The sequence below is a fragment of the Capra hircus genome, chromosome 6 (genome assembly GCF_001704415.2).
Source record: "Capra hircus breed San Clemente chromosome 6, ASM170441v1, whole genome shotgun sequence".
NCBI classification, from domain to species: domain Eukaryota; kingdom Metazoa; phylum Chordata; class Mammalia; order Artiodactyla; family Bovidae; genus Capra; species Capra hircus.
The window spans coordinates 72,414,825-72,427,730 of NC_030813.1; the positions used below are offsets into that span (position 1 = coordinate 72,414,825).

Here is a 12,906-nt window from a genome sequence, read left to right on the forward strand (position 1 = left end):
CTCAGCCATTGGTATTGGTATGTCCCCTCTCTCTTGAACCTCCCTACAGTTTTTTTTTTCTTTTTTATAAAGGGTAGAGTTTTATTATGCCTCAGATCTAACTTTTTAACTGTAATTTAATGCTTTTTTTTTCTTTTTGTCATCAATATGTAGGTATCAAAACTGCTTTCACCAGAAAATGTGGGGAGACAGCTTTCATTGCACCTAAGTGTGAAATGATTCCAATTGAATGGGTTTGTAGAAGAATAGCAACTGGTTCTTTTCTCAAAAGAAATCCTGGTGTTAAGGAAGGATATAAGTTCTACCCACCTAAAGTGGAGATGTTTTTTAAGGTAATTATTTTATACCTCCCTGTCTTACTGTAACTGAGCAACAAGTTTATCACAGAGTCAAAAGATTTAAATACTATTTAAGCTTTGTTTTTTTCTATTTAAGTTTTTGATACTAAAATTATCATTCCAGAAATATTTGTGGAGAATGTACACTTTAGTTAGTAATGATAATTCAAAAATTTAGGAGAAAATGTCTTTGAAAATCTGTTTATCTTACATTGGAACAAGACAACGAATAAAAAGAACAAATTGAAATTAGCAGTTAGGAAGTAGAGAAAAGGAACAACTCAGTAAATTTTAAAATCTGTTGAAGACTAATATGAGGGATCTTTTTATAGTCTAATACAGAAAATTGTTGTTAATGTGTCTTATAAGCAGAATCATACAACAAAAGATGTTGTATGAGTCAACAGTTATGAATTTGTATTGGTTTTCTTTACTGAAACTGCTTTTCTCTTTTCATCTCTTTTCATGCTTTTAAGACTATTTCTTCTGTTTCAGAAGCGGTGTCATTGTGCATCAGTGAACTGCACAGTTTAACGCATTTGTCTTATGATTATAATTATACAAATCAAGAATCCATAAAAGAAATACTTCATGTACAGTTGGGACACTACTTAGAATAAAATGAAAGTATTTTATTTTTTTACCAATCTCTCTGTATTGTATGAAGTCTCTTGAATTATCAAGTAACATTCTTGAAGACTTATAGTCTTGTATAAATTCTTACCAAAAGTAAAGTCAGGGGATTATGAAAGTTGCATTCTGGAAGGATTTTGTTCGAGTAGGATGTGTTTTGGTCTTCTTACCATCTCTCTTGACTGATTGAGAAAAAATAAAAATCATAAATTTCTATTTATTTATATAGAGAAAACAAATTCTTTAAAATTACTTTATGACTTAGAATAAGTTATTCCAAAATACTGAATTTTAAAGTAGCTATTAAAAACAGAAAAGTTTAAAATGATTGTTGTGAATTAAAGGGTATTTTAAACAAAATTAAATCTTTAGCGAAAATGAATGTTTCTGAGGAATTCATCATGCTCAGTCTATCTGAAAATTTCAAATATTTTATATTTATATTTAAGTTTCTTGTACTCCTATACTTTTTCCTCAGGATGATGCCAATAATGATCCGCAGTGGTCTGAGGAACAGCTAATTGCTGCAAATTTTTGCTTTGCTGGACTTGTTATAGGACAAACTGAAGTAGATATCATGCGTCATGCTACACAGGCTATTTTTGAAATACTGGAGAAATCCTGGTTGCCCCAGAACTGTACACTAGTTGATATGAAGGTACAAATAAAATGGAGATTTGAAAGTAAAGATTATAACTGAGAAATGTCTTTAGTAGTATAGTTTTGAAGAACTCTTTGTTGAAATGCTGTTTCTAGATTGAATTTGGTGTTGATGTAACCACCAGAGAAATCGTTCTTGCTGATGTTATTGATAATGATTCCTGGAGACTCTGGCCATCAGGAGATCGAAGCCAGCAAAAAGACAAACAGGTAGGTAATACTTCAGGCTTTCTTTAATCCTTTGCAAGATCAGGCTGGGATAGAAGAGAAAGGGAAGATGCGAGGAAAAGGAAGGGCAGTTATTGTTTCTGACAACATGAGCCCTAGTTGTTGATTGCTCTTTATTTTTAAAGATAAATATCTTCCATGTTTCATATATCCTGGAGAAAAGGATAGGAATAATACTTTACATTTATGAAGCAGATTTATCATTTATTATCTCAGAGCAAATATTATCCTTTTTTGATTAATTGAAAACTAAGGCTCTAAGATGATAGATATTTTCACAATTAACAAGAGTAAGTGACAAGGCTTTTCTGATAAATGGCCTGACCTGAGGTGACCTCTAAAAATGGTTTGCTATTTACTTGAGCCAGAGAACTCTACAAAATCATGCAAATCAAGGGGTTTAAATCTTCATGTTAAGAACACTCATGAAAATGCCCAGGGTATGCATATTTGAAAAGCCATCAGTCTGAAAGATGTCCCTTTATGGAAGCTATCTGTGTCATCCATCATTACAGTGGTAGAGTTGGTAGGTCTGCCGAGGCCAAATAGTGGGGCTGAACGCAGGGTCAGTGGCCCAAAAAGAGTGCTGAATTTTTGCTGCACATGCTCCAAAATGCAGAGGGTAATGCTGAACTTAAGAGCTTAGGTGTGGATTCTCTGGTCATTGAGCACATCCAAGTGAGCACAGCAGTCAGATCATCCCATACATGAGCTCTCCCTGCCACACTGAGATGATCCTTCCTGAAAAAGAACAGATTGTTCCTAAACCAGAAGAGGAGGTTGCACTGAATAATTGCTGCCCCCCCCCGCCCCCCAAAAAAGACAAATAAAAGGTTTTAAAAACGAGCAAGTGGCAGATGTGGAACTCTATCCCAGGTCTTAGAGATCTTACCAAACTCCAATTCTGTTCTTTTCTATTAAAAAAAAAAAATTAGGGCAAGATCTTCTGTATACTTAATATGTAAGAATTATCAGGGCAGCTAATTTTAATTGCTCGTGTAGGAAGCAGTTATCTTTGAATGAAACTGCAAGAATTCATCACTATCTGAACTTTCTGTAGTCTAATTCAAGAAATTAGTTTGTAGGTTCAGATATATTTTTCAGATATATCTTTTGCTATGCAAACTTCATAATCTATACCCTAAACTCAGAAACCAAGTCATTTCAGATAGGAAGAATATTACTAGTAGAATACTTTACCCAATCTCCTTTTCAGTCACACTCTGACTCTCTGAACTGACTTGGGTGTGGGAATTGGGTGTGAGGTCATGAGTCTCTATAATGGTGGCTCAAATCAACCCTGTTTGCCGGATGTAGTTGCTGGGTGTTTGGGGTTGGGTCTCATGCATGTCTGGTATTTATGTTCTAAGCTTTCTTATTTTCTAGTCATATCGTGATCTCAAGGAAGTAACTCCTGAAGGGCTACAGATGGTAAAGAAAAATTTTGAGTGGGTTGCAGAAAGAATAGAGGTAAGCCTTTCATTGTCTTCTGTATTTTTCTCCAAGAAAATTGTGCTTCAGAAAGAAACAAAAATGAGAGGGTGCAGTGCTTTTCTTTTTTTCCAATGACTTTTAACAAAAGGAGCACTTAAAAAAAATGTCCCAGCTGAACTATCCTCACTGGGACACTGGAACCCCCTGCAGTGAAACTGGCCAATCTGCTTCTCCCAAATACTACTGGGAAACCTGGAATCCTTTCCTCCTTGCCCCCTGCAGGGGAACCTTACATTTCCTACTCACCTTTCTGTTGCTACTCGGAGTCCCTAGCAAGAGTATAGAATTGGAACTCCATGTGACATTAAAATGTCACTTTATAAAGTTTATGTTTTTATTATTGCTATAATTCCATGGAAAATGAATGGGGTTTATGGTTATCCAAGGGTAATAACTACTTTTTAGAACATCATTTCCATGGGAACGTGCATTTTGAATTCCATACAACTAACTTACAAAGATTTATAACATGACTTCTGTCTTGGCTGATTATGTCTTAAAACGTGTTAAACAGAATGTACTAAAACTCTTCGATGAACTGTTTTACAGCTTCCTGAATATTGTTTTTTATTATAATAGTAAACATAATTTATCTGACTAAAAATCTTACTCATTAGGTCTTAATTAGGAAGGCCCTCTTTCTTTTATATAGAGAGGTTATTTTGAAAAATAAATGCTCTATCATTTTGTTCTGCTTGTCTTAAATTCGGTTTCTTAAGGAAATACTGTGTCAAGTTGTAATTTTACTGTAAACTGTTCTTACAGTACTCATTCCCATATTTATCCATTTTTATCTTTGCCTTCTTTTGCATATTCATATTTTTCTTTTCTAGTTGCTTCTGAAACCAGAAAGTCAGTGCAGGGTTATAGTATTGATGGGCTCAACCTCTGATCTTAGTCACTGTGAAAAAATTAAGAAGGCTTGTGGAACTTTTGGCATTCCATGTGAACTTAGGGTCACCTCTGCCCATAAAGGACCAGATGAAACTCTGAGGATTAAAGCTGAGTATGAAGGTAAATGTTGAATAAATAGAGCATTTCAGGAAGTCCTCCTGATTCTGCCCCAAAATTTTATGTTTAGACTAATAATGCTGAAAAATAATTTTCTACATTTCCAAGGGAAAAAATTTTAAACTTTGATGATGTTTGCCTCCAGAATTTTTAAGGTGCTCTAGGAGCTTATAATGGAGAAGGCAGGAGCTTATAAAAGAATGGATCAGGGAGAAAAAATTGAAAATGCAAGCATGGGAGGAAAATGAAGACTAGAGTTAGTCCTTACCTAATCCCCTCAAGCGCTGTTTCTGGTACCCTGTAACAGAAAATAGACCCCACACCAATTACAGAAGAAAGGGCGAGGTTGAAGCCACAGGTCCTCTCAGGTATCTCTAATGGTCGGCCTTTCCTGGGAGACAGTCAGACATGAAATGAAGGAACAATTTCAGAATATAGTATATAAAAGTAATGTCTGGATGGGATAGCATCTAAAATAAGGAGCCCTATAGACTGGAATGATTCTCAACTGGAGAAAATATTGGTTGTATATTCCTTCTAAAGGTAGTTGGTATAAGAGTATAGTTTTTGAATTTTTAAGAGCTTTTTTGGAGGGGGGGTGGAAGTCAGACCCCTACGATAAGCTAATAAAAACCAGATCTCTTTGTCTCCAGAAAAATGCAAACATAACATTTTGGATTCCAAGTAGACTGCTGTAGGAAACAGAAATAACTTATGAGTTAATGAAAGAATAAGATGTTTATGAGATGTGATAAAAAAAATTTATTGAAGAGTGTTAAATATTTGGGTACTCTATTATTGAATTTAATTCCTCAAGAAGTGTCACTCAACCTCTAGTCTCTATTTTGTGCATCTCCCATACCCTGCTGGTTGAAGGACAGCAAGATAGATGCTGGTTCAGGTGGTGTCATTCTTTGTTTCAGTGAGCCAAAGCAGCAATAGTAGAAGGGGCCTTTGAATATTCCCACTCTCATAGAGTGAAAGTGAAGTCGCTCAGTCATGTCCGACTCTGCGACCCCATGGACTGTAGCCTGCCAGTCAGTCTCCTCTGTCCATGGGATTTTCCAGGCAATAGTACTGAAGTGGATTGCCATTTCCTTCTCCAGGGGATCTTCCTGACCCAGGGATCAAACCCAGGTCTCCTGCATTGTAGACAGACGCTTTACCGTCTGAGCCATCAGGGAAGTCCATACCCGTGTGTTAACACCTCCTTAATGCTACGGATCTCAAAGATGGTCAAAACTATTCTTGCTACTTCATTACTTGACATCCAGTAAGTGGCAGGATGAACCTTGTATTTTGAGTATATTTAATAATAGTAACTTAATATAGTGTTTTTCTAGAGATTACTATTAAAGGAACTCAGGGAGTTACTATACAGGGACCCCTTTTTAAAAAATTACCTTGAAATCTGTTTTGAGTGCTTAGTGTAATTATAATTTGTCATTTACCTAGGGGATGGCATTCCTACTGTATTTGTGACAGTGGCAGGCAGAAGCAATGGTTTAGGGCCGGTGTTGTCTGGTAACACTGCATATCCAGTTATCAGCTGTCCTCCTCTCACTCCAGACTGGGGAGCTCAGGATGTGTGGTCTTCTCTTCGATTACCCAGTGGTAAGATAACTGAATCTTCTAAAAACTTTTATTCACAAGCTTCAAATATGCACAATGGTAGAGAGAATAACATAATGAAATTTTACATACCCGTCAGCCAGCTTCAGAAATTCACATCTTGTTGCATCTGTAGCCCTCTCCTGCTGCGTGATGTAAAGCATATCTGAGACATGATGGCATTTTATACCTAAATACTTATTTTCTAAGTGATAAAGACTAATTTTAAAATCATAACCATGATATCACATTCATAACTGTCCTCTGACATGTTCCCGTAGGGACTGACTTTTCCTAATTTGGCTGATATTAGTTATGTAGTAAATAGTGGATCTATATAAATTGAGTTATTAATACAAATTAAATATCCTTGTGATTTATACTTGATTCTTACTGGAGATCATGAGAATCAAAGAGCCTGATGAATTCCAAGAGTATCTAGGGAAACTGGAGCTTTTGGATCTATAACCTGTCTTTAGTCCTTGACTCTAATGACATAATAGTCCCACCTCAAGAAACTCTGCCTGAAGAACTTGCTTGGTTACCAAGGAGAGAAGAGGGGTATGGGATGAGTTGGGAGGTTAAGATTGACATATATACACTACTATGTATAAAATAGATAACTAATGAGAACCTACTATATAGCACAAGAAACTCTACTCAGTGATCTGTGGTGACCTAAATGGGAGGGAAATCTTAAAAAAGGAGATACATGTGTATGTATGACTGATTCACTCTGCTGTACAGCAGAGACTTACAGTACATTGCAAAGCAACTGTACTCCAAAAAAAGGGGGGGGGGGCCACCATGGCTTTAGCTGAAAAAACCGAAACTCTGCCTGAGCAGTGTGTGGCCCCCTAAGAAGTTACTTACTCTACTGTCTTATAGAGCTATTAAATGAGTGTTGAATGTATAACCTAGTATTTCTTAAAATTATTTTGTGGATTTGACTTTTATCACTTCTTAAAACTGTTAGAATGATTCAAGTGCAAAGACAAAAGGAATAGCTAGAAAATTACCAAAACAACAAACCTCGAGTTTGTCTAAGAACAGATGATTCTACCCAATTAACCTCACGCCTTATTTTATTGTTTCTGTTGGCCTTTTACCAGGGAGTTAAAGGGATAGTATATATGAAAAGAACTTTGCAAAAGGTAAATTTCTTTGCAAGTAGATTCAATGAGAAGAGTGATAGTTGTATATAAAATACCTGTTCCTAGCTGATGAATATTATTTATCACTCCAGATAGTAAAGATGGAAACTCCATCCACAGATCCTACTTTAGAAAAGGATAATATAGTAGCTTTATTGTCTGTGGCTGGTGGGGCTTCTGAGAGTATAGAATAGTTTGCTAGGTGGTATTTTCATTTTATTAATTTACAGCTCAATTTTCCATCTTTTCTGAACCAATAGGTCTTGGCTGTTCGACCATCCTTTCTCCAGAAGGATCAGCTCAGTTTGCTGCTCAGATATTTGGATTAAATAACCATTTGATCTGGGCCCGACTGCGAGCAAGTGTATTAAATACATGGATTTCCTTGAAGCAGGCTGACAAGAAAATCAGAGAGGCCAATTTATAAGAAAGAATATCACTGCATTTTTTTAGGAGGAAAACTATAATTTTCTAGTTTACCTGCCCCCCCACACAATCAAGATGAAAAGATTTTAAATCATTGAGAGAAAAATAAAATTTGTAAGTGAATAAATGCTTTTCTCAATTCATGGAGTAGTAAAATGTGTACATATTTATTAATGTCTCTTTATAAGTAGTGAAATTACATTCAAAATTAATCTCTTACCCACATATGGTCATTATTAGGTAGACAGTATAATTAATTATATTTATTAAATGCTAATAATGTCCTATTACAGAGTTCTCTAGTTATTACTTGACTTTCTACATCTCAGCCCATCAGTTTTAGAAATGTAAAATGGTTGTATCTTAGGGTGGTTAAGCACAATATAGGCCTTTTTCACAGTCTGATCTTAACAAAATTCTAAGGGCATGGTTTTTTATTTGCAGTCACTATGTCAGAAAATGGTGTTGTATTTAGCTATAGATAGAGATGAAGTTTGGGTTTGATATTGCCTTTTTTTTGACAAAAGCCAAGATTGTTGCTAGGGCTAAGAAAGACAAGATGAAGGGGCACTGAGTACGCCATATAGAGAACTTCTCTGTTAAGTGTTAAGGCAGTTTCCAATGGGAAAAAAAGTAGTTACCTTTGCCATTGCAAATGAAAGATTTAGTAAATCTTACTTGGCTCTACTGCTACTGCTACTGCTAAGTCACTTTAGTCGTGTCCTGCCCCATAGACGGCAGCCCACCAAGCTCCCCTGTCCCTGGGATTCTCCAGGCAAGAACACTGGAGTGGGTTGCCATATCCTCCTCCAATGCAAGAAAGCGAAAAGTGAAAGGGAAGTCTCTCAGTCGTGTCCGACTCTTCACGACCCCATGGACTGCAGCCTACCAAGCTCCTCTGTCCATGGGATTTTCCAGGCAAGAGTACTGGAGTGGGATGCCATCGCCTTTCTTTTCATTCTAATATATATTGTAGTCAGACTAACAATTCCCAACCTACCATCATTTTCAGAAATTGGAATCTCCCAGTTAATGACCATAACTAGTTTCTTTCTTGTTAATAGTATTAAGCCTGGGCAGTATACCCAGCAAAATGTACCTCTAAAGGAAGTCGTTACTGAGAAGTATTGCAGTTCATCATGAGTCTATAAACCGTATTTGGAAGTCAGTATTATATTATGCAGCCTTGGGAATTTTACAGATGGTTTAAAGTTTTATCCAAGTGTCCACACAGCCCTTAAGCTTGCATGTAAAAATTTATGTATATGTTCACTTGGAAAAGAGGGCAGTTTTTACCAATTAATCTGTGTCCCTCCATCCCTTCCCACCCACCCCACCCCCCAACCCCCAATACTGAGTCTCTGCTACAGATGAAATCCTGAAGACTTGCCGCTGGCCTACACTGTCTGCGCTTTTTCACCTTCCTGTCAACTGTTAACAAGCTAGCATCTTATCACTTTAACATGATCTCTTTAGGGTATAATTGACCTGATTATTCCTTTCCTTGGGCTAGACACCAAATTGTTCCAACCTCAGTCTTGATCATTCCTCTTTCACTTAATTATTGGTTTTTCCTGCTGTTCAGTCCATTGTTTACAAGTAGTGCTAGAACAATCATCTTTATAGTGAATGTCTATAGACTTGTATTTTCAGCTTTCCATTTCCCTCTGAGTGCTCCAAACTTAACCCATCTTCCAAGCCTATAGCTGGCTATACTCACTGTCCCAAATCAGACGCTTAATTTTATCCCTGATAGTTCTCTCTGGGAGAAGGAAATGGCAACACACTCCAGTGTTCTTGCCTGGAGAATCCCAGGGACAGGGGAGCCTGGTGGGCTGCCATCTATAGGCTTGCACAGAGTCAGACACGACTGAAGCGATTTAGCAGCAGCAGCAGTTTTTTAACTCATCACCAAGTCTTGAATTTACCATTTACCCATCCTCTACAAAAATCTCAAGCAAGGGTCAAATTCTGTTACTAGCCTGGTCTAGATCTTCATTCTCAACCTTTTTGAAGATTGTCCAAGGACTTAGAACATAAACTCTTAAATAAGCTTCTTTTGCAACAGACTCCTTTGAAAATAAGAACACTACTGATCCTCTGTCTAGAAAATTGCACAGAATTTTTCAGTGTGTTCCACTGGTTCCTGGGTTCCCTTGAAATCTGTCCATAGTCTGTAGGTTAAGAATCACTGATGTAACCTATCAAGGGAACTTGCTTTTCCCATAGTTTTCAGACTTAGAATGCCCTCGTGTTATTAAAATCGTGTTACTAGGGCTTCATTTTCACTGTCTCCATTAAACCTTCCCTAATAAACCTTCCTCTAGCAACAATGACTACAAGTACTTTCTCTGTTGGATTGTAAGTTCCCAAAGAGGAGAAAATAGAGTTTTACAGTTTATTTGCCGTATGCTCTGATGTGCTGTGCCTAGCTATCTGCTAGAAATGGGGGGAATTGTAAAAATCATATCCTGCTTAGTTTTCTATCTTAAGTTAGATCACATTAGATCACAAGAACAATTAAAAAGATTTGATCTTAACATCTTTGAACTTGGGATTCTTAAGGTCTCTGAATAGTTGTTATAGTTGTTGGCTGCTATTTCAGCTCTTCTCTCCCCACCTAGCAAAAGCTCTGACTGTTTTTGTGCAGTACATAAAAATGTCAAACATTGAGACTGGTGGGCAGGACTGACCTTTATTAATGGTCGTCATAATTTTCACCATTAGTTTCTTAATAGAGTACATATATCCTCAATAGTATAGGTCATCAATGCTAGAGTAAATACTTGTTTAAAACTATTTTAACTGTGTTCTAATAAGTAACTTACACAAACCTACCTGGTTTGCCATCTTTGGATGTTTATACTTTGTGGGCTTATAGTTAAAAAGAGGAAGAAAAATTGTGTCCAAATAACTCACTAGTTTATATCATAAAGCCACACTTAAAATTGCTTTGCTTTAATGCCTTCTGAAATGTAAAGAATGCAGCCAAATAAAAGACAAAGATAAGCTCTTGTGTGAAGCTTTATTCATTTATCCACGTGTGAAATACATGTTTTGCCTGATTTTATTCTAGGTCCTAGGAAAGTAACAGAGACGAGGCCTTCAAGCTCACAAAATTTACATTTTATTTGGGATAACCATAAAAGATAAAGCAGATAGGTTCGAGGAAGTATAAGTGCACATGAAGAATAACCAAAGTGAGAGGACAGTGATTGGGTAGGAATGTTTTTGAGGCAAGCAGGGCAGGATGTAAAGAGCAAGCCATGCAAAGATACGGGGAAGTAGTTTCCCAGACTAAGGGAACAGAAAGTAAAATAGCTTTGCCTTTTGGAGGACCTCCAAACATGCCAATACTGCTGGAGCCCTGTGAGCAAGGGAAGGGTTAAGAGTGGAAGGAAATGTTGATGGAAACAAAAACTAGATCTCAAGGTCTATGGGCTACCCTGAAGTGTGACAGGAAAAGCTATCGGTAGGTTTGAGCAGGAGCTGACATAATGTATTCAACAGGTTTCAAAGCATTCTCTGCTTTTGTGTGGACTAGAGATTGGTTAAGAAGTTAACTGTATCCAGTTATCCAGTTGAGAAGATGTGACTTTCAACAAGTTAAATTTTGTGCCTCTATTTCCTCATGTGTAAAGTGGGACTAATACTACCTATCTCAAGTGACTATGTGAATTAAATGAATCAATATATGTAAAGTACGTCCTAGCACATGAATGCATCATATAGAAATTCCATTTGGCTGACTGTAGAGGATAAAATAACTGGAACTGGTTCCATGAAAATTACCTTGAATTTGATATCCCTTCAGCTGATTTAATCTCTTGAAAATAGGAAAATAAGCACAGAGCATGATGTGACTTAAATAAAACATGACATGCCATCGAACATTCACAATTTCTCCCTGCCATCTTCTGCCCAGCAGTCCTCAGAAAGCCAATGAAAACTTACTTTCAGTGAGCTTTTTGCATTTAACTTCTCACAACTTCAAACAGTTGAGGAAGAGTTGTTAACCTAGCATGGTGGTACAGTAAAGATAGCAGTGGCCATGAGCTGGACATAGTTTCTGTTCACAGGGAACTCAGATCAGGGGAGAAATAAGCAAAAACTCATTCAGATAAAAAGTTGAGTACCAACTATATGCCAGGATGTGGGCTAGATACTAGGGATGCTACAGTAAACAAGGCAAATATAGTCCATCTGGAGAGAGGTCTTAAACAATGAGCAGTGCTCAGAAATAGAGAACTCTTTTAGAGCCTGTAATGAGGAACCTTGCATAGTCTGCAAAGACAAAAGAGGTAACTTTTAACCTAGGACCGGATAAGATCCCAAAGGATGAAAAAGAATGAGCTAGATTGCTGGCAAAGAGAGGGCAGGGGAGTGGCAGGAACTGATAGAATCAGGGCAAGAAATGAGTGCAGACTAGGCGTTCAATAAAATGTTCAGTCATTCTCATCAAGAGTACCCAACAAGGACTTCCCTGGTGATCCAGTGACAGACTGGATGCTCCCAATGCAGGGGCCTGGGTTTGATCCTGGTCATGGAACTAGATCCCATACACCCGCAACGGAAACACCGGACACCCCCACCCCTACCCCGCCACAACTAAGACCTGCCAAGTTCTTACATGAATAAACAAATGTTTAAAAAATAGCAAATATTAAAATATTCAATAGTATTCTGTCCTGACATTCAGTACTGTTGCCTGGAAAATCCATGGATGGAGGAGCCTGGTAGGCTGCAGTCCATGGGGTCACTAAGAGTCGGGCATGATTGAGCGACCTCACTTTCACTTTTCACTCTCATGCGTTGGAAAAGGAAATGGCAACCCACTCCAGCGTTCTTGCCTGGAGAATTAGTGGGACGGGGGAGCCTGGTCGGCTGCTGTCTATGGGGTCGCACAGAGTCGGACACGACTGAAGCGACTTAGCAGCAATAGCAGCAGCCTGACATTCAAACACATCTTTAAGTCCTACAAAAACTTCACCCCGCCCCGATGTCTACTTGAGTGCTTACTATGCCAGGAGGCATGAAGTATCCTTTATCTCTGAAACAATGATATATTATCCCTATTTTTACAGCCGGGAAAACTGGGACTCTAATAATATGGTCACAAGCCAAACATCTAGCGAGTCACAAAGCCAGGAACTGAACCTGGGTATTCTCACCTCAAAACAACTTTTTCTTACTGCTAACTGCTCTCGAAATGCAAAACAAAGGATAGACAAAGGGTTTTCACCAAACTGTTTTGCACTTGATTCTTTTCTTCCGTGCGTCTCCTCATATTCGCTTCTCTGCGTGAACTTGACCCAGAACTAACCCGTTTTCCTAATCACCTTTCAAGATCC

General features: G+C 37.7%; 1 protein-coding gene across 5 annotated transcripts in view; it reads left to right on the forward strand.

Moving 5' to 3' along the window:
* LOC102182773 (multifunctional protein ADE2) overlaps positions 1 to 7,711 on the forward strand; it is a 63,542-nt gene extending 55,831 nt beyond the window's left edge. For all 5 annotated transcript variants that reach the window (XM_018049488.1, XM_018049486.1, XM_018049487.1 and 2 more), the window contains 7 exons: positions 154 to 332; positions 1,450 to 1,629; positions 1,728 to 1,841; positions 3,246 to 3,329; positions 4,187 to 4,367; positions 5,820 to 5,978; positions 7,390 to 7,711. In XM_018049488.1, coding sequence (XP_017904977.1) covers positions 154 to 332; positions 1,450 to 1,629; positions 1,728 to 1,841; positions 3,246 to 3,329; positions 4,187 to 4,367; positions 5,820 to 5,978; positions 7,390 to 7,556 — 1,064 coding nt within the window. In that variant the 3' untranslated portion in view covers positions 7,557 to 7,711. The remainder of the gene's footprint in view (positions 1 to 153; positions 333 to 1,449; positions 1,630 to 1,727; positions 1,842 to 3,245; positions 3,330 to 4,186; positions 4,368 to 5,819; positions 5,979 to 7,389) is intronic.